At 36.0% G+C, this 25,194-nt stretch overlaps 1 protein-coding gene across 1 annotated transcript; it reads left to right on the top strand.

The window, feature by feature from the left end:
* The first annotated feature begins 596 nt into the window (after positions 1-596).
* Positions 597-23,578, top strand: LOC110892610. Its single transcript, XM_022139765.1, has 4 exons — positions 597-850; positions 1,227-1,490; positions 23,141-23,399; positions 23,546-23,578. Exons 1-4 carry the CDS (start codon positions 597-599, stop codon positions 23,576-23,578), a joined length of 810 nt encoding a protein of 269 aa, XP_021995457.1.
* Positions 23,579-25,194: the final 1,616 nt, after the last annotated feature.

The raw sequence follows: 25,194 nt of genomic DNA, 5'->3' as shown, positions 1-25,194 counted from the left end.
TTGGTGGTGCATTACTTGGTTCTAAGACTGCAGATTCTTATCGATGGCTTTTAAGGTGCTTTGTTAATGCTTTTGGAAATGAGCCTAAAGTTGTGGTTACTGATCAAGAAGCTGCAATGAAGAGAGCTATTAAGGATGTTCTTTCAAGAAGTAGACATAGGTTATGTATGTGGCATATATGGGAGAAATTGAAGACAATGGTATTAAACTACGTTTTATGATCTATTAAACTACAATTTTTATATAGGTTTTTTTGTTGGGTTTTGTGTATTATACAATAAGATCCTCAAACATTTTTATCAATATAATTGCGTTTTAATATAACACAATTGCGTTTTATCAATAATGTATTACTTTTATCATTTTCATAATATTGCGTTTTATTATAAGAATAAATGAAAACATGTTATGCTATTATAAACTGTAACTCTTTATATAGTTTAAATTATTGTGTTTTATGTTTAATAATTTTATTGCTTTTTATACAGGTTGGTCCTGTTTTGTCATCCAATATTGACTTTAATAAAAGAATGACTCGTGTTGTTTGGAATGATACTATTATTCCAGAAGATTTTGAAACTGAGTAGCATTCAATAATGTCTACTTTTGGATTGGAAAATCATGAGTGGTTAAAAGATATGTACGATCTTCGATTTGATTGGATTTCTTCTTATTACCATGGAGAGAATTTGGCTGGTCTTATGCGTACTACGTCTAGATGTGAAAGCGAGAATTACTTCTTTGGTCAGATTTGCAATCCAAGATGTACACTTGTTGAATTTTTCTCTCATTTTGAGACTGCAATGGATATTCAAAGGCATGAGCATAGGAAGAATGATCATGATACAAGGTATATTCAGTCTAAGACCTGGAGTGACTTTGTATTGGAGAAACAAGCATCAGAAATATATACCAAAACCATTTTTAAAGATATTCAGATTGAAATTGATGCTGCCATTACAAAGTGTATGCCTAAGTCTCATGATACTGTAGGTGATGTTCAATATTTTGAAATAAAGTATTTCAAACAGCCATGCACATCTTTATTCAAGGTATTTTTTTAAATTAATATTGTTTTAAACATCTATTGTGTTTTATTTTTCCACCATTTGTTGCGTTTTATCATTAAGTTTATTGCGTTTTAACATTATATGATCATATACTAAATTTCTTTATTATATTTATTATTCATTGCGTGTTTAATTTTATTTACATGTTAAATACAGTAAGCAAGAAGATGGTTTAAGTATAAGTTGTACTTGCAAACGGTTTGAACAATTTGGTATGTTGTGCCGGCATATATTTTATGTTCTACGGTATGATGATATAACTGAGTTTCCTAGAAGATATGTTCTTAGAAGATGGATGAGAGATGTTGTTTCAAATGGCTCAATTCATTGCAATATTCGGTTTGATGAAATTGGTAGGAATAGTGAAATTGATGAAGTTTTTAGAGAAATCGTTGTAGCAAATGAATATGTGGTTAATAGGTTGGTTGGGGATTTAGATGAGTTGTTGTTGGATCTGAGTTTGATTTTGATTGTATTTTATGTTTGAAAATAAGATGAAGATGGATGAGTGTGCAGCGGAAATTATGATGAAAACAAACTTTGCATACAATCAAACGAGAGTAATACTTTTATCAAACATCTTTACACAGAGAACCGAAAGATTGAATTTATTTCAACTACGATTACAATGATTGATGTAAGAATGCAAACTCCCCCTCAGCCAGAGCTCAGTAGTTTGTTCGTGCAAAGAAGACGAATGATGCAAAGAGCTAATAGAACAGTACCAAGTACTGAACTATTTATAGGCACTTGCAAACTACTGAGCATCTTTGCTGACGTCACCATAAAAGTGACATCTAACCTCCTAACAAACTCTAACCTCTGATCTATACAGACACTGCTTGTGTTAACTACTGCTAATACATTCTATTACAAAACAGACTTTAGAACAGCTGCTGCAACCTTCTACTGCTGTGAACCCAGCAGCACTTGTCCGGATCAGCAGTGCTTGACTCAAGGCAGTAGATTGAATCAGCAGGACTTTAGCCTTCCATCAGATCTTTAGTTGAGCAGCAGTTATGGGTCAGCAGTTTAGCAAGATCAGCAGATAGGAGGTCATCAGTAGTTGTAATCACTTTCAAGGGGAGAGATTTGTATATCAGCATCTGCTTATTCAGAATCCACTTCTCTGATCCAGTTTTGGCTTTAATTATCTGTTCCTCTGATAGGGTTTAATCCCAACAATCTCCCCCTGGAACAGATAATGCCAAAACCCTTCATTATTTGTGGATATTTTATTGCCTCATTAACAGCTCCCTTATCTGACCTTTAAATTGTAATTTAAAGTCAAGGGCATCTGTATCTTCATCATCCCTGCTAAGTGGAAGATCAAGGAGATCCTGCAAATCTTCAAGACTCAGGTCAAGAGCTTGTTCCCTTGATATTTTCTCCACTTCTCCACCAGACCTGAGCAAAGTCAATACGCAGGTCTGTTTGTCAGTTGCCCACTTTTGTATTTTTGAGCCTGGTGGGTTTCTTGGGAGATGCTTATTTGCAGAATTATTTGGTGAGGCTGGCCTGTTCATCACTAGCTGAGCAGTGGTAGCAGAGTTTTCCTGTTCAAGTTCTTCTTTTAACGTTCTTATCAAGCCTTCTTTTACAACAGCATTTCCAGTAAGAATTTCTTGAACAGTTTCAGCTCCTAACTGGCTTTGTTTCCTTCTTTTGTAGATGGCATTACCAGCTGGAGCAGTGGCTCTCCTATTTTGCAGCTTTGATGGTCTTTTGAAACCGCTGCTTCAGGGTAGTCAGGTTTTTGAGGAATTTTTGGATCTTTCTTTCTTAATTCCTCCAACCTTTTGTAGGTTGACCTGACCACATCTTCTTTCCATCTAGCAATTTGTCTTTTTGTACCAAAATCAGCAACAACCAGTTCTTCTTTCATTCTCTTTAGTTCCATTTGCTTATCAGGTACATTCTTTCTGAACTTTGCCCAATCAGGAGGAGTGTGAGTGACTTTCCTTTTTATCATGTCTTGAATTCTTGCAGCTTCAACTTCAAGTTCAGGAACAGTCCACTATTTGTACATGTGTCTCTCTCCTTTGTATCTTTTGTGAAACATAATGCTTTCAATGTAGTCTTTCTTCAAAGTTTCAGCTGCTCTTTCTGAAATTTGTTGATTGACATTCTTTGCAAAACGTTCTAGGGAACTGACTTGTGTGAGCAGATATTGGTAGTATCTTGATACTTCTTTGTCAGATTTCCCTTGTGTGTTTCTTTTCGAGATATCCTCTGCTTGCTTGGCCTTTATCTTCAAATATTCTTCAATATTTTTGGGCCAGGGATATCCTTTGATTGAAGGCAAACTCCTTTTGGCAGGGTCATCCTCAGTATAGAAAGATTTTATTTCTTCTCTAACAGCTTCTAGTTCAAGAGGAAATTGAACACCTGCAGGAGGTAAGGGCTTGTGCATTGGAACAGAAGAGAGTGGAACTGGTTTTGGTATTTTGACAAGAGCTAAAGGTTTTGAAGATGTTTGGGATGGTGCAGTGACATCATCTTTAGGAATTAGCCTTCTCCTCTTTATTTGAGGAGGGACTGATGATGTTTTGGATGGAAAGGTGGTTGTAGTGGCAGTGGTTTGTGATAGACTAACAGTTGTTGAAACAACTGGTGTTCCAACCACTGTTGTCTTTACAGCAGAAGTTATAACAGCTGCTGTCTTCTGCCTTTTGACAGGAGGTGATTTTGATTTTGGTGGTGATGGTGGTAAAGCAGTGAATGTAGTGTGTGTTGAGGTGGTGTGTGTTGAAGTAGGAGCAGATGTTGGAACTACTGAAGTACCAGCAGCAGCTGATACAACAGGAGTTACAACAGCTGTAGTAGGTGGTGGTTTTTGAGCAGATTTTGAACGTCTGACCGGAATGGATTTGGGTAGCCTTACTTTTCTAGTAGACTTCTTCTTTTCATCAATAAGATTTTCATTATCTCTTGACCCTGAAGTACCCTGATCCGGATAATCCACCCTGGCTTTCTTTTTGGCCTCTCTATCCCTTTTCACACATGCAAGTGCTTCTGCAAGTGCATTTGTGGTCACATCAATTTTCTTACTCCCATCTGGCAAAGGAAGCTTTTTGGTCATATTTGAATTTTCTGGTGCAAGGTAGAGACCATCTGTTATTCCTTTCCTTCTCCACTCCTGAATTTTCTCCCCCTTTTTGGCATTATCTTCGGGGAGTTGATCAATGAAGAATACTGGTGGAGGAGCAGTGCCAGAGTTGTGCAGGATCTGAGTTTTGAGAGCCTTTAGATCAGCCTGAGTGTCTTTGAACCTAGACTCCATAGCATTTCTCAGCTCTTGAACATGTTTTTCATGTTGCTGATCTGCTATTTGTGCTTAATGATGGAGAAAAGGTTGAAATAGATTCCAGAGCTCATTTGTAGCAGATGCCTGTTGTAGAGCATGTGCTTGAGGTGGAACAGCAGTGGATTGTACCTTTTGTACCTGTAACAACTGTTGGAGCATATCTTTGAGCTCAGCAACAGAGTTATCAAGTTTTTGAACACGAGCCGTCAATTTCTGGTACTTTAAATCATCACCCAATTTAATGGGATCATCAGATTTCCCACTAACAGTGGTTGTATCAGTGGTTGAAGTAGGGAGTTTACTCCAAACATTAACCACTGATGCCCCTTTTTTCTTGGTACTGGGGTCTTCTTCCTTCAACACTTGACAACCTTTTGATATTGCCAGTAGGATAAATAAATCCACTGGTGGTTGGCAGAGGTTGTAACAATTCTCACTAAAATTAATACTTAGTATGATAATTATCCAATAAGGAAACCCTAATTGAGACACCCAAGTGATTCTGCATAAACCCTAAAATTTCCAGAACAATCGGAATCAGGATCAGGGCCCCTAAAACTCAAAGGGGGTAAACCCTAGCTAACGATTATCAACATAAAACGTTGTTTAATTCTTATTGGTCAAAATCATCAAGTCAGCAAGGCTAGTCCCGAACCTAGGCAGCCTATAAATAAAGTGCTTCCCTTACGGACCGTAAGGGATATGGCTTACGGTCCGTAAGCCTGCCAAATTTCGTGTATAAATAGCAGACATTGGCACTTGCTTTCTGTGATTGAAACGACGTCAATTCTCACTATGTACGTCGAATTAGAGCAGTAGTAGTGCAATTAAAACACACACGGGTCACGAAGTGCTGCTGCGATGCCGGGTATTAACTCGATCGCTGTTCAATTCTTTTCTTTCCGTCAGCTTTTATTTTTGTAAATAATAGCTCGGGATTTTACCCTCTAAATCCCTAAACTCTGCCCGTTATTAGGGTAATAACTCTAATCACTGGTACGATACTTTATCCGATCGATTATAACTATCCAACGATTGTCTGAGTGCTGCTCAAAATGAGTTATACTTTGTTATTCATCGTGATTTCAACTTGAATGTTTGAGTGATGTCCGAACTCGGGCTATACTCTGTCATTCGTTGTGAATCCGCGGAATTATTAAGTATTGCACTTGTAAATCGTTGTGAGGGTTTTATCTCGTGATTATCGTTAAAGTTGAATTGAGTTAATACAACTAATACGGGTTCCCTTGTATCTAGAAATTAGAACTCGTAAGCAAGGAATTGCTAGAATACTTAAAAGCTAAGTAAACTTAATAAGTTAAATAAACTTAGCAGTTAAGTTAGCTGAGTAGATTAATTAATTTAATTAATCAGTTAATCAATATTAATTAAGCTAACAAGATTAATTAAGCTAAGTAGGGTTTATAGATATATATGGGGTCGTATGAGAACGTTTAATATTAATAATTAAATATATTATTTTTTTTTACCTTACTCCGTTTTTAATGAAACTTAGGTTAAAACGTAGATAAAAATATGCTCGTTCTAAAGACATATTCGTCGTTTTATAAAACGTCATATTTTAAAAGTTATACGAGAAAAACGAGTGAAGCAGCTGAATTAATATATATAAGCAAGCTAGCTAGCATGTCAAGCAGGTAGGTAGGCACGTCAAATCTATCCCATCGACCAGAAATATGTTTGAGGTGCTTGCTTGCTTGCTATAAATAGGAAGCTTAGGATTTCATTCTTCCTTGCTCATTTCTCTTCTTCTTCTCTCTATACGTTGGTGTTCTAACCAATAATCACCGATACGATATTCTGTTCGGTCGATTCAGGAACCAACTAACGGATGCCAAAGTATTATACTTTGTGAATTTCGTTGAACGGAATCCAAAGTACTATACTTTGTGAGTTCGTTAAACGGATGCCAAAGTGCTATACTTTGTGAGTTCGTTAAACGGATGCCAAAGTACTGTCTGAATAAGACTACACTTTGTGAATTTCGTTAAGGTTCGAATCTCGTAACCATCGTTAAGGTTTGATTTAGGTTTTACACAAATACGTATTCCATTCTGTTAAACTATATGTTTAACTACCGAAAATACTTCCCACTACACACTCACAATCAAACAAACTATTAAATCATCAGAAGATCCAGAATAATAAAGTGCATGCTTAATTATCGGAAGAAGTAGAATCAAGAAGCTTGTTAACTCAATCTTGCATGCTTATAAAGTGAGTCATTCTCTTTTTATCAACTGTTTTACAAAACTCCAAATTATTTTCCAAAGTTATAATTACAGGGATTAAGTCTATGTAATCACCAAAATACAGCCGGTATGTGGGGTTTTGGATACATTACTTATTTCCCGTCACACTTGGACAACGAGTTAGCCAAGGGGTGATCTGACCACAGTCACAGACACCATTTGGACAACAAGATAGCCAATGGGTAGTCGAGTGACATGTACTGTGGGTAGTTGGTTTGATATCAGAAACATTGTAATTCCCCTTAATACTGTAAATTATAATAAATATGTTTTTGTATAAACCTGAATGAACTCACTCAGTATTTCCCGCTGACAAAACCTTTTTAAAACGCGTTTCAGGTAATTACAGTAGATTGGAATAAGAATTGGATCCGGCACTGAAGGACTTCAAGAAGTGGCTTATTTTATTAATTAAATCAACTTAAGAAATATTGTTTTTATTAAAAAGCTACCTTTGTAAAACATGGAATTTATCCATCTATTTAAATAAAATCCGGTGTTTCTAAACTCTGATATTTTTCCTAACTCACGGTCCTGGTGAAATTTCCGCTGCAATGTTTTTCAAAATAATCACCTGTACCACTTGACTGCTCGCGGCTTCCGATTCCGGCCAGGATGGGGTCGGGGGTCGTGACAGAAGGTGGTATCAGAGCCACTGCTTTAAGCCTATAAGTGTTGTGATAATAATACTTAAGCTTAAATAAAAAGAGTTAGGAGATTACTATTTGGTAGCACAGCTGATAGCAGTTAGACTTGAACATAAGAAAAGATGCCTTAGTATAAGCTAAGCCACTTGTTTACGCAATTAGGTGTTATAATAATACCTAAGTTTAAATGGAGAATTAGAAACTTAATATTATCTGATAGCACTCCGGATAATATTTAGACTTGAACTTATGAATTTTGCCTTAAAATAAACTTTAAGGTAAATTACTTATATAAGTACAATGTAATGGATATTGGTATTCTATAAGAATGACGATTAGCAGGCAATAGCACTTAATTGCTTCTTGCTTATTGATATTATTTGGTCTAGAATAAGATATGTTATGGGAATACAAATTTCCTTAATTCTGGGTAAAAGCCCTAATAAAAGAGGCACTTTAAAAATTTTGAAAAGATACGATTTATGGGAAATAGAAAATTTTCCCCGGCAAAACTGGGTATAGAGTAGCAGACTCTCCAGCTTGTCCGGATATACTGAGGTTACCTCTCCGGCAAGAACCGGGTAAGATGGGGTATATAAAATGTCAAACAAGTGACAAGATTTCCCTAAATAGTATCATGGCCTGATATCAGACTTGTTTTTGGAAATAAGAATCTGTTAAATACATTAACCTTATAAAGGGTATGTATATTACAACATGTGAAATATACGATTATATAGATATGCATATCTATAAGAAATTCCAAAAGCCATAACGATTGATAATTAAGAATAAAGCACAAGTATATGTGTCAATAATAAATCTAGATTCCTTTATCAAGAATCTCTTACATATATCGATAACAAACATTATTTCGTTTGATCATCTACCTCGTAACTCGAGCGTCAACATAAAACAGTGGAAACTCTATAAGTTGGAACACCATAAAAGCATATATATATATATATATATATATATATATATATATATATATATATAAGAATTACCAATGCGTTATCATAAATTATTAACGCCATAAATTATGAACGCAAATAAGAAGCATATAAAGTTGTGCTAATGCACAAGAAAACACATGAAACTTAAATAATACGTCCACAGACGTCGAAGTTTATCACACACAACTTCCAAAGCAAGACCTTTGAAAAATATAAATTAGGCACGATGACACCAATATTAATTCCGTCAGTAAAAGTACTACTAATCAAAAAGCGGCACTTTGCCACATGATCTTACAAACGATCTAAATTTCACTAGATACGTTAGAACAAGAATCCAATCTGAGTCATAATTACTAGCACTGCAAAAGGAATCCCATACCTTCGCAAATCCCCTATTTCATTTTATTCGACATTCCCTGATAATGTCACTTAACAACGGTTATCACACGAAATTCCAGATAAAGCTCTTATATTCCCTTCGTTGCAATTCTGACCTCTATGAATAAAACTTTTGCTACTTCCCCTAATGGTCATCATACAATGAAGATTTCTTTCATAGTGGCAAATATTGATCTATTTCATTTCTTGGTAAATCTACACGGTACACATGCACTGTTTGTTGTACATGTGGTTCATCTGAGTTACAAAGACCATAGGAAGGCTTCATTCCAATTTGTTGTTTTATTAAAAGTTCAAATCTCGTTTTGCTATACTTGATCTTTGCATTGTAAACGCGTTTTACAAAGCGATAACTATTTAATATCGAATCAATGAATTTTTTAAAAAAAAACTCGATTTTTTTTAGGGTATACATGGTTTCTGTGGTGATCATGACCGAACTTCCTTATTAAAACTCGTTCTATTCAACCCAAGTTAACTTGCTCGCAATACGTATTCAATTCGAAGTCCCATATGATGGATTGAAACCATCATATTCAATATAGTCCCAACAAGCACTTCAATTCTCTTGAACCATAACATGCTTGTTTAGTCTTCGAATTCATCAAATCATTTCTTTGATCACTATCACTTTGTGATGACATTTTCACAAATTTGAAGATTGCGCTAATCTAGGATTTATTTATTTATTTATTTATTTATATTGAATCCGCTTTGTTGATTTATTTTATAAAAGCAATCTTAACACAATTGTGTGCTAAGATAATGATCCACCATTTCATGTCCTAATTCCGTAGTCCTTACAACCTCAATCGAGCCTTTCGTGATATTTCTTACCTTATCATCATTGATCGAAAAACATTATATAAACTTAATTGATTATATATAGAAACTTACAATTGTATTTAAAATTTTTGTTAAAACCATTAAGGTAACGAATTTATATTTTTACGTATAAAATTTTGTTTAAAGTATATTCTCATTTAAGTTTATGCATTTATTATTGGCAATTAATATTAGTTTTATTATTAGTAAAAATATATTAATAGTAATAGTGTTAGTATTATATTTAGATACTAGAGTTATTATCAGGGGCATGTATTGAATAGCCTAGCCTTAGTTAGGCATGGACTGGCCACCTATGCTTAAACAAGGCAGCACTAACCAATATCCAACCATGATAATAACTATTTAATGTATATAAATTAAGTCATCATACTTATTTAGTAAATTTCAATTATATATAAAAATATTTTTATATTAAATATATATAGAAATATATGTACTTTGTACTGTAAAAAGAAGACATATTGTCATAAAACAATTAAAGGGACGAATAAAATTATCTAAATAATTGTCTACGTATTCATGAACAAGACGTATTGTAAATAAATGTTCATCTTGATTAATATTTCACAACTATTAAATACTTATAGAAATATTCTTTTATAAAATATATATATTAAAATATCAAATGTTATTTACGCAAGCCAATATTTAAGTATGCTTGATAAACATTTATTATTTTACTTTTATGATTTAAAAATACCCTATTGTAAAATCTTATAGTTAAACATACTTGATTTTAAAAATGATAATCGTAAATTCTACGATATTAAGTAAACCTATTTGTAAAACATATATCATTATTTTGTCAAAATTACCACGGGTTTTGATATTTTAAACCTATCTATATTTATTTATTATTCTACTTTATGATAACATAAAAAGAAAAGGTATTTAATAAATCAAAATATCACCTATCTTTAATCAAACATTTTGATTAAAATCATCTGAATACAATTATGTATTAAGACAAAAATACACTAACTTTATTATCTTTTCGTGTATTCTTACAAATCACCCATCTCAGCACATTGATTTTCTCATATCATAATTCAACATTTGACGAATCATTTTCATGTTTTCATTTCATTTTGAACCTGTCAATCTTAAATCTTCCTTAGGTACCAATCAAGGTAAGTTTTCTTCTGACAAAGAATTTTACTAATTCCAAAAAGTTCTTCACATTCATTCTAAAAATCTATAGACCATATATCTTTTGGCTTAAACGTAATCACCTTGGAAACTATATCATTTCATCGGAATGTCTCATCTTTTAAAATATCCAGATTCGCCTCCTTGAAACTCTCAAATTCGAAAACGATGAATTTATTCGGTCATCATTGAATTCTTTCAATCATTACAAACACTTTGTAGCGTCCGAATAGATTTATAGCCTGTGCTAAACCCTATTCATACGCCATTCGTTTGATTTATCATATTCTTGGTACAATTATGTACTCCGATTACGATACACTAAATTGTATTGTCCAGTACCATTTAAGTAAACCATGTTGATTTTCGGATAATCATTAACAAATCATTTTCCATACTCCCATTCACAAATAGATATTTATCAATTCGGAATCTCCCTCAATTGATCAAAGTAAGTTCATTTCGAATATTAAATCCAATTGTTTCTATAAATCATTTTTATTTTTAAATTTTCATACCCCTCAAAATATCTTTTGATTCCATTTCACGATACATTGTTTCTCTTAATTAAAAGAAGAAACATAACCCCAAGAAAATATCATAGTCCAAATCTCGAGGACGAGATTTTTATTAAGGTGGGGAGGATGTAACAACTCTCACTAAAATTAATACTTAGTATGATAATTATCCAATAAGGAAACCCTAATTGAGACACCCAAGTGATTCTGCATAAACCCTAAAATTTCCAGAACAATCGGAATCAGGATCAGGGCCCCTAAAACTCAAAGGGGGTAAACCCTAGCTAACGATTATCAACATAAAACGTTGTTTAATTCTTATTGGTCAAAATCATCAAGTCAGCAAGGCTAGTCCCGAACCTAGGCAGCCTATAAATAAAGTGCTTCCCTTACGGACCGTAAGGGATATGGCTTACGGTCCGTAAGCCTGCCAAATTTCGTGTATAAATAGCAGACATTGGCACTTGCTTTCTGTGATTGAAACGACGTCAATTCTCACTATGTACGTCGAATTAGAGCAGTAGTAGTGCAATTAAAACACACACGGGTCACGAAGTGCTACTACGATGCCGGGTATTAACTCGATCGCTGTTCAATTCTTTTCTTTCCGTCAGCTTTTATTTTTGTAAATAATAGCTCGGGATTTTACCCTCTAAATCCCTAAACTCTGCCCGTTATTAGGGTAATAACTCTAATCACTGGTACGATACTTTATCTGATCGATTATAACTATCCAACGATTGTCTGAGTGCTGCTCAAAATGAGTTATACTTTGTTATTCATCGTGATTTCAACTTGAATGTTTGAGTGCTGTCCGAACTCGGGCTATACTCTGTCATTCGTTGTGAATCCGCGGAATTATTAAGTATTGCACTTGTAAATCGTTGTGAGGGTTTTATCTCGTGATTATCGTTAAAGTTGAATTGAGTTAATACAACTAATACGGGTTCCCTTGTATCTAGAAATTAGAACTCGTAAGCAAGGAATTGCTAGAATACTTAAAAGCTAAGTAAACTTAATAAGTTAAATAAACTTAGCAGTTAAGTTAGCTGAGTAGATTAATTAATTTAATTAATCAGTTAATCAATATTAATTAAGCTAACAAGATTAATTAAGCTAAGTAGGGTTTATAGATATATATGGGGTCGTATGAGAACGTTTAATATTAATAATTAAATATATTATTTTTTTTACCTTACTCCGTTTTTAATGAAACTTAGGTTAAAACGTAGATAAAAATATGCTCGTTCTAAAGACATATTCGTCGTTTTATAAAACGTCATATTTTAAAAGTTATACGAGAAAAACGAGTGAAGCAGCTGAATTAATATATATAAGCAAGCTAGCTAGCATGTCAAGCAGGTAGGTAGGCACGTCAAATCTATCCCACATCGACCAGAAATATGTTTGAGGTGCTTGCTTGCTTGCTATAAATAGGAAGCTTAGGATTTCATTCTTCCTTGCTCATTTCTCTTCTTCTTCTCTCTATACGTTGGTGTTCTAACCAATAATCACCGATACGATATTCTGTTCGGTCGATTCAGGAACCAACTAACGGATGCCAAAGTATTATACTTTGTGAATTTCGTTAAACGGAATCCAAAGTACTATACTTTGTGAGTTCGTTAAACGGATGCCAAAGTGCTATACTTTGTGAGTTCGTTAAACGGATGCCAAAGTACTGTCTGAATAAGACTACACTTTGTGAATTTCGTTAAGGTTCGAATCTCGTAACCATCGTTAAGGTTTGATTTAGGTTTTACACAAATACGTATTCCATTCTGTTAAACTATATGTTTAACTACCGAAAATACTTCCCACTACACACTCACAATCAAACAAACTATTAAATCATCAGAAGATCCAGAATAATAAAGTGCATGCTTAATTATCGGAAGAAGTAGAATCAAGAAGCTTGTTAACTCAATCTTGCATGCTTATAAAGTGAGTCATTCTCTTTTTATCAACTGTTTTACAAAACTCCAAATTATTTTCCAAAGTTATAATTACAGGGATTAAGTCTATGTAATCACCAAAATACAGCCGGTATGTGGGGTTTTGTATACATTACTTATTTCCCGTCACACTTGGACAACGAGTTAGCCAAGGGGTGATCTGACCACAGTCACAGACACCATTTGGACAACGAGATAGCCAATGGGTAGTCGAGTGACAAGTACTGTGGGTAGTTGGTTTGATATTAGAAACATTGTAATTCCCCTTAATACTGTAAATTATAACAAATATGTTTTTGTATAAACCTGAATGAACTCACTCAGTATTTCCCGCTGACAACACCTTTTTAAAACGCGTTTCAGGTAATTACAGTAGATTGGAATAAGAATTGGATCCGGCACTGAAGGACTTCAAGAAGTGGCTTATTTTATTAATTAAATCAACTTAAGAAATATTGTTTTTTATTAAAAAGCTACCTTTGTAAAACATGGAATTTATTCCATCTATTTAAATAAAATCCGGTGTTTCTAAACTCTGATATTTTTCCTAACTCACGGTCCTGATGAAATTTCCGCTGCAATGTTTTTCAAAATAATCACCGGTACCACTTGACTGCTCGCGGCTTCCGATTCCGGCCAGGATGGGGTCGGGGGTCGTGACAGAGGTGCTATAAAAGGAATTGCCTCCAAGAAAGTCTTATTGATGTAACCACTGTCCAACTGTAAACCAGTAGGTTCAACAGTTGTAGTGGCTGCTTCACTTGGATTACCACAAAGAGTTACTTGTAACTCAATGGGTGTAACCTCCTCAGGTTGTGTTGGTGGGTTAGCAAAGAATGATACAACAGGCTCAGTCATTTGTTGAGGTATATTCTCGTTGACAGGTGATTGAGAAGGACCAAGTAATGCCTGGTTCAAATCAATTGCATCCAACAGCAGTTGTGTTTTTGGTGGAATTGAGGATGTGATGGTGGGTGTAGAAAGTGGATTTGCTCCGGGCATTGAGCTGTGGATGATGGAAACGAGTGTATCCAGAGCATCATAATGTGGTGGCCCTTTGTGTACAACCTGTTCTTTTTGTGAAGAAGCAGGAGGAGTTATGGTTATGGGTTGAGATATTTGTACCAACTGCTGTGAGGAAGAAGCCGCAGTGGTTTCTTGTGACATTTGTGTTGTCGCAGGCATTAACTATGGTATCTCATCCTCCAGAGTTGCCGTTTTGATTGGTTTGGGGGGTTTTTGATTTTTCTTTTTGTAAAGCTTTTTGGGTTTTGTAGGTGTGGGTTTCAAAACAGTTGGTCTGCTGCTTTGATCACCTAGAGCAGTAGGCTCAGCAGCAGATACCTGAGGAGCAGTGGTAGCTGCTAAATTCTGCTCAGGTACCCCTGCTTGTGTTTTGCAAGGTGCTAACATTCGTGAAAAAGTTTCAGATGTTAGGCAGTTTATTACAGTTATTTCACCTTGGTTTATTAAAGCTAAATCATCCTTACTGAATTTCTTTTCAAAATAGTAACTTAAAAACCTTGGAAACAGTAAGAATGATTTGGTTTCAACATTATTAACCAAATCTTTAAAGATTTCCCGAGAATAGTTATAATTTTCTTCTTGAAGAATTGCATATCCCAGATTTTGAATCTTTATAGGGATCTCATTAAAAGAAGTGGTTTTGTTTGAGACACACAGTAGGAGGGTATGAAATAGGAATCTGGGTGCAGGAGGAAAATAACCTTTTTCTAAGGTCAGTTTCGTCATCATGGTGGCTTCATACCCTCTTTCAATGAAGTCAATGTGCAACTCGTTTTTAGTGAAGGAAGTTTTACCTGCCTGGTCATCGAGTTGGAAGACTTCGGAGATGGATTGTGGCGTGATTTGGACAGTTTTACCCTTTATAGAAGAGTGAATGGTGGTTGCAATGTCTCCTTGTTTTTCAAGGGTTGCATTTTTCCAAAACTCCCGTTGGGTCGCCAAATAGGTTGGTGCATCGGCGGTGAGCAAAGTTTTGTACTTTGACTTTGCCATGATGGTAATAATGGAATCGAAAACATCTGTGGTTCCTGGTTTTGCGAGAAGACCCAGGAGATTGTGAGATTTTTTGAATGGAATTTCAGTGGAGGTTGCCTTTTGAGAGGCTGTTTTCGATGATTTTGATGTGGGTTTTGCAGATGACTTCGATTTTGTCATTTTTGAAACGAACGATCGAAGGAATTTTGTGAGAGATGAGAAGAAAACTGCTCTGAGAAGAGAATTTTTAAGAATTCAATTCGACAGTAAAACCCTGTTTTGGTGGTGAGTGGGGAATTTTATAGGAAAGAGAATGAATGCAGACGTGGCAGCCGTTACAAAAGGTCTGACTGCTATGTACTGCCCACGTGACAACCACTGGTGAAAATGAAGGACAGTACTTTTGGTGAAAGCAACTAATGAAAGCAGTGGAAAGGGGGCAGTGGATGATTTTCACTATCAGTGGATAGCATATCAGTGGATAAGACACTGCTTTTGAACAACAGAGGTTATCAAGAAATGAGAGAACAGAGGTTACCTTTCAGCAGTGGGCAGACTTTTGAAGTAGAGCAGATTTTTGAACAATCAGTGGTTATGGCAGACTTTTAAGGATTTCAATGAAATTTTCATTTTTAGCTATTTTTAAGGATGGATTTTTGATTTTCTGAAAACATTTTGTTGCTTTTATTCATAGAAAAACAAGATGTTGCTTGTTATTCCATGTTTAGCATCCCAATCCTAGAGACCAAGCTTTCAAAAGTGGCTGTATCAAGTGCTTTTGTGAGCACATCTGCCAACTGGTCTTTAGTTGGGACATGATGCAGAGAAATCAAACCTTTTTCATAGCAATCCCTCACAAAGTGATGTCTGATGTCGATGTGCTTTGTGGTAGAGTGGGAAACTGGATTTTTTATGATATTTTCTGCTGCCTGGCTGTCCAACATGAGTGGTGTCTTTAAGGCAGTGATACCAAAATCCAGCAACTGATTTTGAAGCCACAGGAGTTGGGCTGTACAGCTTGCAGCAGCAATGTATTCAGTCTCAGCAGTAGATGTTAAAACTGTTGTTTGCTTTTTGCTTTGCCAAGAGACTAAGCAATCACCTAGAAACTGGCACCCTCCTGAAGTGGACTTCCTTGTGGTGTGACATCCAGCAAAGTCACTGTCTGAAAAACCTGAAAGCTTGATATTCCCATTAGCTGGATACCAGATACCAAGTGTGGGAGCACCTTTTATGTATCTGAGAATCCTTTTTACAGCAATGAGATTTGATTTTCTGGGAGCTGATTGACTTCTTGCATAGACACATGTTGCAAACATGATGTCTGGTCTAGATGCAGTTAGGTACAATAAAGACCCAATCATGCTTCTATAAAGTGTTTGGTCAATCAGCTCATCCTTTTCATCAGACATGACCAGCTTATTTGTGGCCATGGGTGTGCTGCATGGTTTACAATCATTCATATCAAATTTGGTTAAAAGTTCTTTAGCATATTTGCTTTGATGAATGAAGGTTCCATTTTGCAATTGCTGTACTTGGAGACCAAGAAAGCATTGCAGCTCACCCATTGCACTCATTTCAAACTCAGCTGTCATGAGTTCTCTAAACTCTTCACACATTTTGGTACATGCGCTTCCAAATATAATGTCATCCATATAAATTTGGACAATCATTAAATCTTTCCCTCTCCATTTAAGAAACAGTGTTTTATCAATGGTACCTCTTTTGAAACCATTTGAGAGTAGAAAGTTGGAAAGAGTTTCATACCATGCTCTTGGTGCTTGTTTCAGGCCATACAAGGCTTTGTTTAGCCTGTAGACATGATCAGGATAAAATGGATCCTCAAAGCCTGGAGGTTGACATACATACACCTCTTCTTGCAATGTACCATAGAGGAAAGCACTTTTGATATCCATCTGAAACACCTTCATGTTGTGGTTGACAGCAAAGGCCAGGAACAGTCTGATAGCTTCCAATCTTGCAATAGGGGCGAATGTTTCATCATAATCAATCCCCTCTTCCTGTCTGTAACCTTGAACCACAAGCCTGGCTTTGTTCTTGACAACAATGCCCCTTTCATCTGTTTTGTTCTTGAAGACCCACTTTGTGCCAATGGGACTAACCTCTTTTGGCAGTGGTACAAGCTCCCATACTTGTTGTCTTTTAAACTGTTGGAGCTCCTCTTGCATGGCTTCTACCCAGTTGTTGTCTTTTAGTGCCTCTTGGTACTTGACTGGCTGATGGAGTGATAGAAAGCCAGCAAAAAGACAAATGTTTTGGGTTTGGCTTCTTGTGAGCACCCCTTCATTGATGTTGCCAATGATTTGATCAGGTGGATGAGATCTCAAGAAGATTAAATCTCCTTGGTATGGCATGATGGCATTTGTTGGTGAAGGCTGCAAATGTGTATCATCTGAGCTAACCACTGCTGGTGACTTTGACGACCCAGCAGTGGCTTCAAAAGGTGGTGGAATGGGTGGTAATGGAGTGGACCACTGCTGACTTTTATCCACTGTTTGAGGACTTTTGTCAGCAGTGTTTGAGGATGTGGAAGCAGTGGTAGATGGGCTACTTTGGTCAACAACTGTTGAGGTAGCAGTGGTTGAGCTTTGGCAGCTGTTTTGAACAACTGGTGCTTTTCCCTTTGTGGCAGACCTTTGAGGGATGATGATTTCATACCCATAGTCTGGTGATGTATCCTCTGATGGACCTGCACTGTTAGTCTTGATAGCAGTATTTTCAAAGGTGAATTTTTCAAGATCAAACAGATCAGCAGGATTTGCTGGAATTTTCATTGATGAAAGTTCATTGAACTTTACATCTAAAGTCTCCTCCACTACCTTGGTCCGTGCATTGAACACTTTGTAGGCCTTGGCAGTGGTTGAGTATCCCAGAAAATAACCACAATCAATTTTGACTGCAAATTTTGAAATGGAATCTTTTAAATTCAAAATAAAGCATGGGCAGCCAAACACTTTGAAGTATGAGATCAGTGGTTTGATTATATACAGAATTTCATAGGCAGTCTTTTTGTGCCTGGGGTTTATTAAAACTCTGTTCTGGACATAGCAAGCAGTGTTTACTGCCTCTGCCCAGAAAGTTAATGGCAAACCTGAATCTGCAAGCATAGTTCTGGCAGCCTCAATCAAGGTTCTGTTCTTTCTTTCAACCACCCCATTTTGCTCTGGTGTTCTAGGGATGCTGTACTGCCTTACAATCCCTTTCTTCACACAGAAGGCATCCAACTCCTTATTTTTAAATTCTGTGCCATTGTCACTCCTAAAGCTTTTCACTGGAAGGTCAAATTGCTTTTCAACCTGTGTCACAAATTCTTGCAAAATGCCTGCAGTTTCATCTTTAGAGTGCAAAAAGAAAGTCCATGTAAACCTAGAAAAGTCATCAACTATAACCAAACAATATCTTTTCTTTTTGAGGCTCATGACTTGAACTGGGCCAAACAAATCCATGTGCAGCATTTGCAAACACTGGGTTGTTTTGGACTCTTCAATGGACTTGTAAGAACTTTTTTGTTGTTTTCCTTTTAAACAGGAAATGCAATGTTCAGAACATGAAAACAATTTTTGTGGTAGGCCTCTCACCAACCCATTTTTTGAAATTTCTGTTATTGTCTTAAGATTTGTGTGCCCCAGTCTTCTGTGCCAAAGTTCTGTCTCTTTGTTAGAGGCAGCTGAGAACAGACAGGCATCAGCCCTGGGACACTCTTTAGACATGTCAACAACATAAACATTGCCACTTCTTTGAGCAACAAGTTTAGTTTGACCATTTTTGATTATTGCTTCAATCTTTTGACCATTTCTGGTCCAACAATCCTACAACAATCTTTTGTGAAGAATGACCCAAACCCTTTGTCACTCATTTGAGATACACTCAGAAGGTTGAATTTCAGATTGTCTATTAGATTGACATTTTCAAATTTTACTATTATTTCCAAAGGATATATCACCCCCTCCATGGATTTTAAAGTCTTTGAGGAGGGCTTTACATCCTGTCATGTGCCTGGAGCCTCCACTATCTACATACCACAGACTATCAAAGCATGCAGAAGCTCCCTGCACATGAAGTAAAAGGATTAGTTCATTAAGGACTCCAAAGCCAGCAGGGCTTTGGATGGAGTCTCAACAGTGTCTGACATGGATGCAGTGTGATGGACAGTGGTTAAGTCAGGGGTTTGGACAGTTTTAGTACTGTTTCTTGCTAACCACTGTTGAGGGTCTTGCCCAATCACCTATTCACTCTGGGTTTAGAGGGCTTTTTGTAGACCTCATAAACGTGTGGAATCCTTTGGTAAGACTGTTTTTCCTTGCCTTTTCTGAACTGATTGGCAGGAGGTGCATCAGTAACCTGAACATCTCTTTTGACAGATGTTTGGTTCAGCTGTTTTGTGACAGCTGTTTGAACTGGCACAAACAGTGGTTGTTTCTTTGTGAATTTGACCGATGGTGAAGCTGATGGACTCAAGGATGTTTTAGCAAGGTACTCATTCTTTTTGATATCAAAGTTTTTGAGATACACACATGCTTGAGTTTTGTGGTTTGTTTTACCACAAACAATGCAGCTTTTAGCTGAAACTATGACACTTGTTTTGTTTATATCATAAGCTTTTAAGTGGAAACAATCTTTTGTTAGATGGTTCCTTTTCTCACAGAAGTCACAAAACAAGTTATCAATTTTTTCTTTCTTCTTCCTCTTTTCAGACTCCTTTGCAGCAGAGGTTTTAACCACTGCTGGGATGTCCTTAAGAGGAATGACTTTAGCTTTTGGAGCTTTAACACCATCAGTTGATGTAAAGTCCATTGGCTTGAAATTTTCAAGAATATCACACTCATCAGACCATTTTGGTTTAGATTGATGATTTTCAATCTCCTCAAAAGCAGAAGGACCCATTGGTCTGTCAAGTGTGATTTTGTTACCAAGTTTGTCAGTGATTTTCACTTCTTGGCCATTCTTGTTTGTGGGGATGAACTCAGTAGTTACATCAGTGGTTGAAACAGATTTTTCAAAAGCAGTGTTTTCATCATCATGTTTTCTATAACCAACCCCAAATTTCACATTGCTTTTTATCTGTTTCTCAAGCATAACCTCATACCCTTTGCATGATTCCACCCATCTCTCACATGTGATCTGGGTGGACTCTAACTCCTTTTTGCAACCTTGGTATTTTTCTATCAAGGTTTGGAGTTGGGTTTTGGTTATGCTTTGCTCTTCTTTCATGCTGCAAATCTCTTTCTCTTTTTCAGCCAATTTGTTTTTAAGTTCTTTTAGAGACCTTTCAAATATGACTTCATCAGATAAGATTTTATCACGAAGGTTTTCATTCACCTCTTTGATGTTAGCAAAAGCAATAATGCAATTGTCAGAACACAGTTTTTCAAGAACTTGAGGTGATACCTTTGCAGCAATCATCATTGCACAATCACATTTAGGATTTTCCTCATCTTCAGCTCTCTCTTCTATCTCACCTGTCTTTTCTTCTTCAGACCATGGATCTGTCAGTGGCTCAATCAGGGTGCCTGAACTTTCTTCCAACAATACTTCATTTGCCACAGCAGTGACCACTTCTTCAATCACCTCATCCACTATTTCAGAGGCCAGATGTTCCTCTTCAGATTCAACCCCCTCCTGTATTGACTCTAATGCCATTAAACAAAATTCATCATGAGAAGAACCATTAGAAGCATAGAGTGCAAAATTTTCATCACTGAGGTCTTCAGGCATACTGCTCCAGTCAACAAATTCTTGAGTAAAGAAACTTTGTTGATCTGGTTGTTTTGCTACTGGAGCAGTGGTTTGTGGTGCAGGTTGCACTTGTGCCTGGGGAGCAGGGGTTTGAACATATTGGATATGTGGAGCAGCTGTTTGGACATAATGCACTGGCACAGGAGCAACAGCATAGTGAGCAGTGTTCACATGTGCTGTTGGGGCATATTGGGCATAGTGCACAGTGTTTTGACTTTAAGGTCTAGGATTTGAACTAGGGTGAGTGATTATGGGACCAGTTGTTTGACTCCTACACTCTCTAGCAAAATGTCCTAACCTGTTACACTTATAACACTTGATTTTCGATTTATCCAACCCAACCCTTAGATTCCCATGCAACCCTGGGAATTTTCGCCCTGTTCTTTTATAAAACTTGCTAGTTCTAACACTTAGCAAGGCCAGTTGGTGCAGGATGTCCATTTCCTCTAGATCAGTGGGGTCAAAATGCTGTAGATCATTGAGTTCAAAGCTTAAATTGTCTGACATCTGGTTTTCATTTGCAGTGAATGCATAACCTGTAGAGTGAGGATCAGGGTTGTTAAAATTTGCACCAGCAGTTATGTCAATGAAGTGATCATAACCCTGATCCTTACCACTACCACCAGATTCTTCTTGACCCAGAAGAGCAGTGTTACCGAATGAATAATCATCAACGGTTTTCCCTGACTCTTGTAACTTCCTTTTCTGGTTCAACTCCCTTTCGTAGGTCAAGAGTCGACCATAGAGTTGGGTCAAGGTCAGATCCTTGAACTCAGGTGAATTTCGGGTGACAAAAGCTATTGTGTCCCATTTTTCTGGCAGTGACCTGAGGAACCTGCTGTTTTGAGTTGAGTTTGTAAAAGTAGTTTTAACAAGCCTCAGTTCACTGATGAGACAACTGAAACGCTCAAATTGTTGCGTCAGTGATTCACCTTTAACATGACAAAATGTTTCATACTGTTGGTTCAGGATTTCCTTATTGTTTTCTATGACTTCTTCGGTACCTCCAAACTGTTCCTTAAGCGCGTCCCATAACTCTTTGGCATTGTCACAATGTAACAATCCAGCATATATTTCGTTGGGCAGCGCTGATGCTATGATACTAAACGCTTTAGCATCTAGTTCAAATTTTTGATAATCCGTTTCAGTATAATTTTCAACAGGTTTTGGAACTTGTTTTTTAGCATCTTCAGCGCTTGGCACTGTAGGAACATGAGGACCAAAGATGACAGACTTCCAACAACCTGTGCTTTGTTGAGCGAGGATGTGACCCATCCTCCTCTGCCAGATGTTGTACTCATTTCTTTTTAGCATAGGTGGTTTAAAGAGAGAACCAATGTTGTTTTTATCGTCCTGAGATTGTGACATCATTCTTGTTGTTTTACAGGTACTGAGAAGTCAACTTTAGTGGTGATTAATCCTTACTCTGTTTTTCAACGACGAACAAACGATCAGTATCAACTGTTTTGAGCTGAACTATTTACGTCAAAATGATTGTTAAATCAAATTTGACTGTCCAGGCTCTGATACCAATTGTTGGATCTGAGTTTGATTTTGATTGTATTTTATGTTTGAAAATAAGATGAAGATGGATGAGTGTGCAGCGGAAATTATGATGAAAACAAACTTTGCATACAATCAAACGAGAGTAATACTTTTATCAAACATCTTTACACAGAGAACCGAAAGATTGAATTTATTTCAACTACGATTACAATGATTGATGTACGAATGCAAACTCCCCCTCAGCCAGAGCTCAGTAGTTTGTTCGTGCAAAGAAGACGAATGATGCAAAGAGCTAATAGAACAGTACCAAGTACTGAACTATTTATAGGCACTTGCAAACTACTGAGCATCTTTGCTGACGTCACCATGAAAGTGACATCTAACCTCCTAACAAACTCTAACCTCTGATCTATACAGACACTGCTTGTGTTAACTACTGCTAATACATTCTATTACAAAACAGACTTTAGAACAGCTGCTGCAACCTTCTACTGCTGTGAACCTAGCAGCACTTGTCCGGATCAGCAGTGCTTGACTCAAGGCTGTAGATTGAATCAGCAGGACTTTAGTCTTCCATCAGATCTTTAGTTGAGCAGCAGTTATGGGTCAGCAGTTTAGCAAGATCAGCAGATAGGAGGTCATCAGTAGTTGTAATCACTTTCAAGGGGAGATATTTGTATATCAGCATCTGCTTATTCAGAATCCACTACTCTGATCCAGTTTTGGTTTAATTATCTGTTCCTCTGATAGGGTTCAATCCCAACAGTCGTGTTGTTACAGAGATCATATTAAAGCTTATATTGATAAAGCGGATGAGGTTATGGTTGCTGCGCCGCCTTCTAGTCGCAAAGATAGGTTTGTTGATATTGGAGGGAACATAGAAAAGTCGGATGCTATGATTCGTGTACCGATAAAAATAAGGACAAAAGGATGTGGTGTACAAAAAAGGATTAAGTCTAATCGTGAGATTGCAATTCAGAAATCATCAAAGATCCAGAAATCATGCCGTGTATGTGGTGGAAAATGACATAACAGTCGCACATGTAAAGACAAGGTTTCTTCTAATGCTATAGGTTCTAGCAATACAATGTAAGTATGTATAAAAATTCTGATAGAATAAAAAGAAATTTTTTTATTGCGTTTTATGATGTATAGGTTTCAGCTCTTTTTGTTATTGCGGTTTTGTGATATCCTACATAAATATCAACTATTTTTTGGTTAATTGCGTTTTATGATAACAACAATCTATTGTTATTGCGTTTTATACATACAACATTATAATGCAATGGTACCCTATAAATATTGTGTTTTATGATAACACAGATCAAATTAAAAATGATCAGCAAATGGATATCTTAAATATTGCGTTTTATAGATAATGAAAGTTTAAAACAAAGATGATGATTACAAACCACAAAACTAAATAAAAATTTCAAGCAAGATCAGATTCATGGATCAAAGTTTGTTTCTTCTTCAGATGAGTACCCTAAGCTTCCACTAGGGATTTCCTCATCACTTTCAGATTCTGTCCAAAGTTCAACCTGTGAGAGTACTGCCTTTTGAAGCTTTTCTGCAAATTTGCTTCCAGAGTTGTTGATGATAGGTATTTCAGATAACTGCTTCAAAAAGGATATATCCTCACTGGAAGATATGTCCTTTGGGTCGTATATCTCTACCTCACCATCGTCCCAAGTCACTGAAACTTTGAAAGTTTCCTCTATGAACTCCCAAGATGTAACTTGGGTTTCATTAACTGCAGTTTGATTCGGATTTCCATATCTTTTGTGTAGAATTGTGAATAGTGCTGCTGTCTGGTTTGTGTAACAAGCAGGTGGTATTCCTATTTCATTCATCCTTCTCAACACATTCTCATTGCAGTTTTGAAGAACAGACGCAATGGAATGGTATCTTATTTTTTTGCTATAAGGGAATTGAAGAACGATTTGTTCTCTTTTAACCCACCAAACTGAGAGTTGTTGATTAGCCATTTTAGGGTTTTTTGTTTGTGTTTGTGGTTGGGTATTTTGGTGTATGAGGAATGTGAATATAATTAGGGTTTTTGTTCTTATATAATGGATTTGTAGAGGGATTGGTATCAAGTGTCGTAATAATAAAAATGATTATATTTTTAGTTTTTTCTTTGAATTGATTGTTCAATCATACAGTATTTTATCAGTTATCAGGAATCCAAAAGGCTTTTTAAGGCTTTTTGTCTTATCAATTTCTTTTGTTATTAAGCAGTCAGTTTTTTTTGTCTTATCATTTCCTTATTTATTATTATTATTTTATTTTATAACATTGTGTTTTAGAAAGAATATAAAATAGTAGTTTTTTGATTGTCATAATTGTCATCAAGCCTTTATTTTTTTGTGGGTTATAAAAACAGTAAAAAAAACATTTATTGCGTTATAAAGATGAATTGCGTTATATGTTTTGGACATGAATAATTAGGAAAATGTTTTTATTGTGTTTTAGAATAAATAACATAAGTCAAACAACAAATAAAGAGACATTGTTGACTTATGGTATATTATTAAAATGTTGCGTTTTATAATATGACAAAAAAGAAAACAAGTGTATAAAATAAAATATTGCCTTTTAGTATAATAGCATTTCAATATATATGTACCGTTTCTCTTAAACATATTATTTTAAATTTTTATTGATAAATTGTACAAATCTTAAAAATATCAATCAAATCTTGATGCATTGCGTTATATGATGATAAATGAAAAATAAAGACATTGCATTGTGTTTTAAAGTAACAAACAATAAGAAGCATTTTAAACTCTAATTATATGTTT

The sequence above is a fragment of the Helianthus annuus genome, chromosome 12, assembly GCF_002127325.2.
Source record: "Helianthus annuus cultivar XRQ/B chromosome 12, HanXRQr2.0-SUNRISE, whole genome shotgun sequence".
Lineage (NCBI taxonomy): Eukaryota > Viridiplantae > Streptophyta > Magnoliopsida > Asterales > Asteraceae > Helianthus > Helianthus annuus.
The sequence above is the reverse complement of the archived record's forward strand: the minus strand, read 5'-3'. Positions and strand labels throughout refer to the sequence as shown.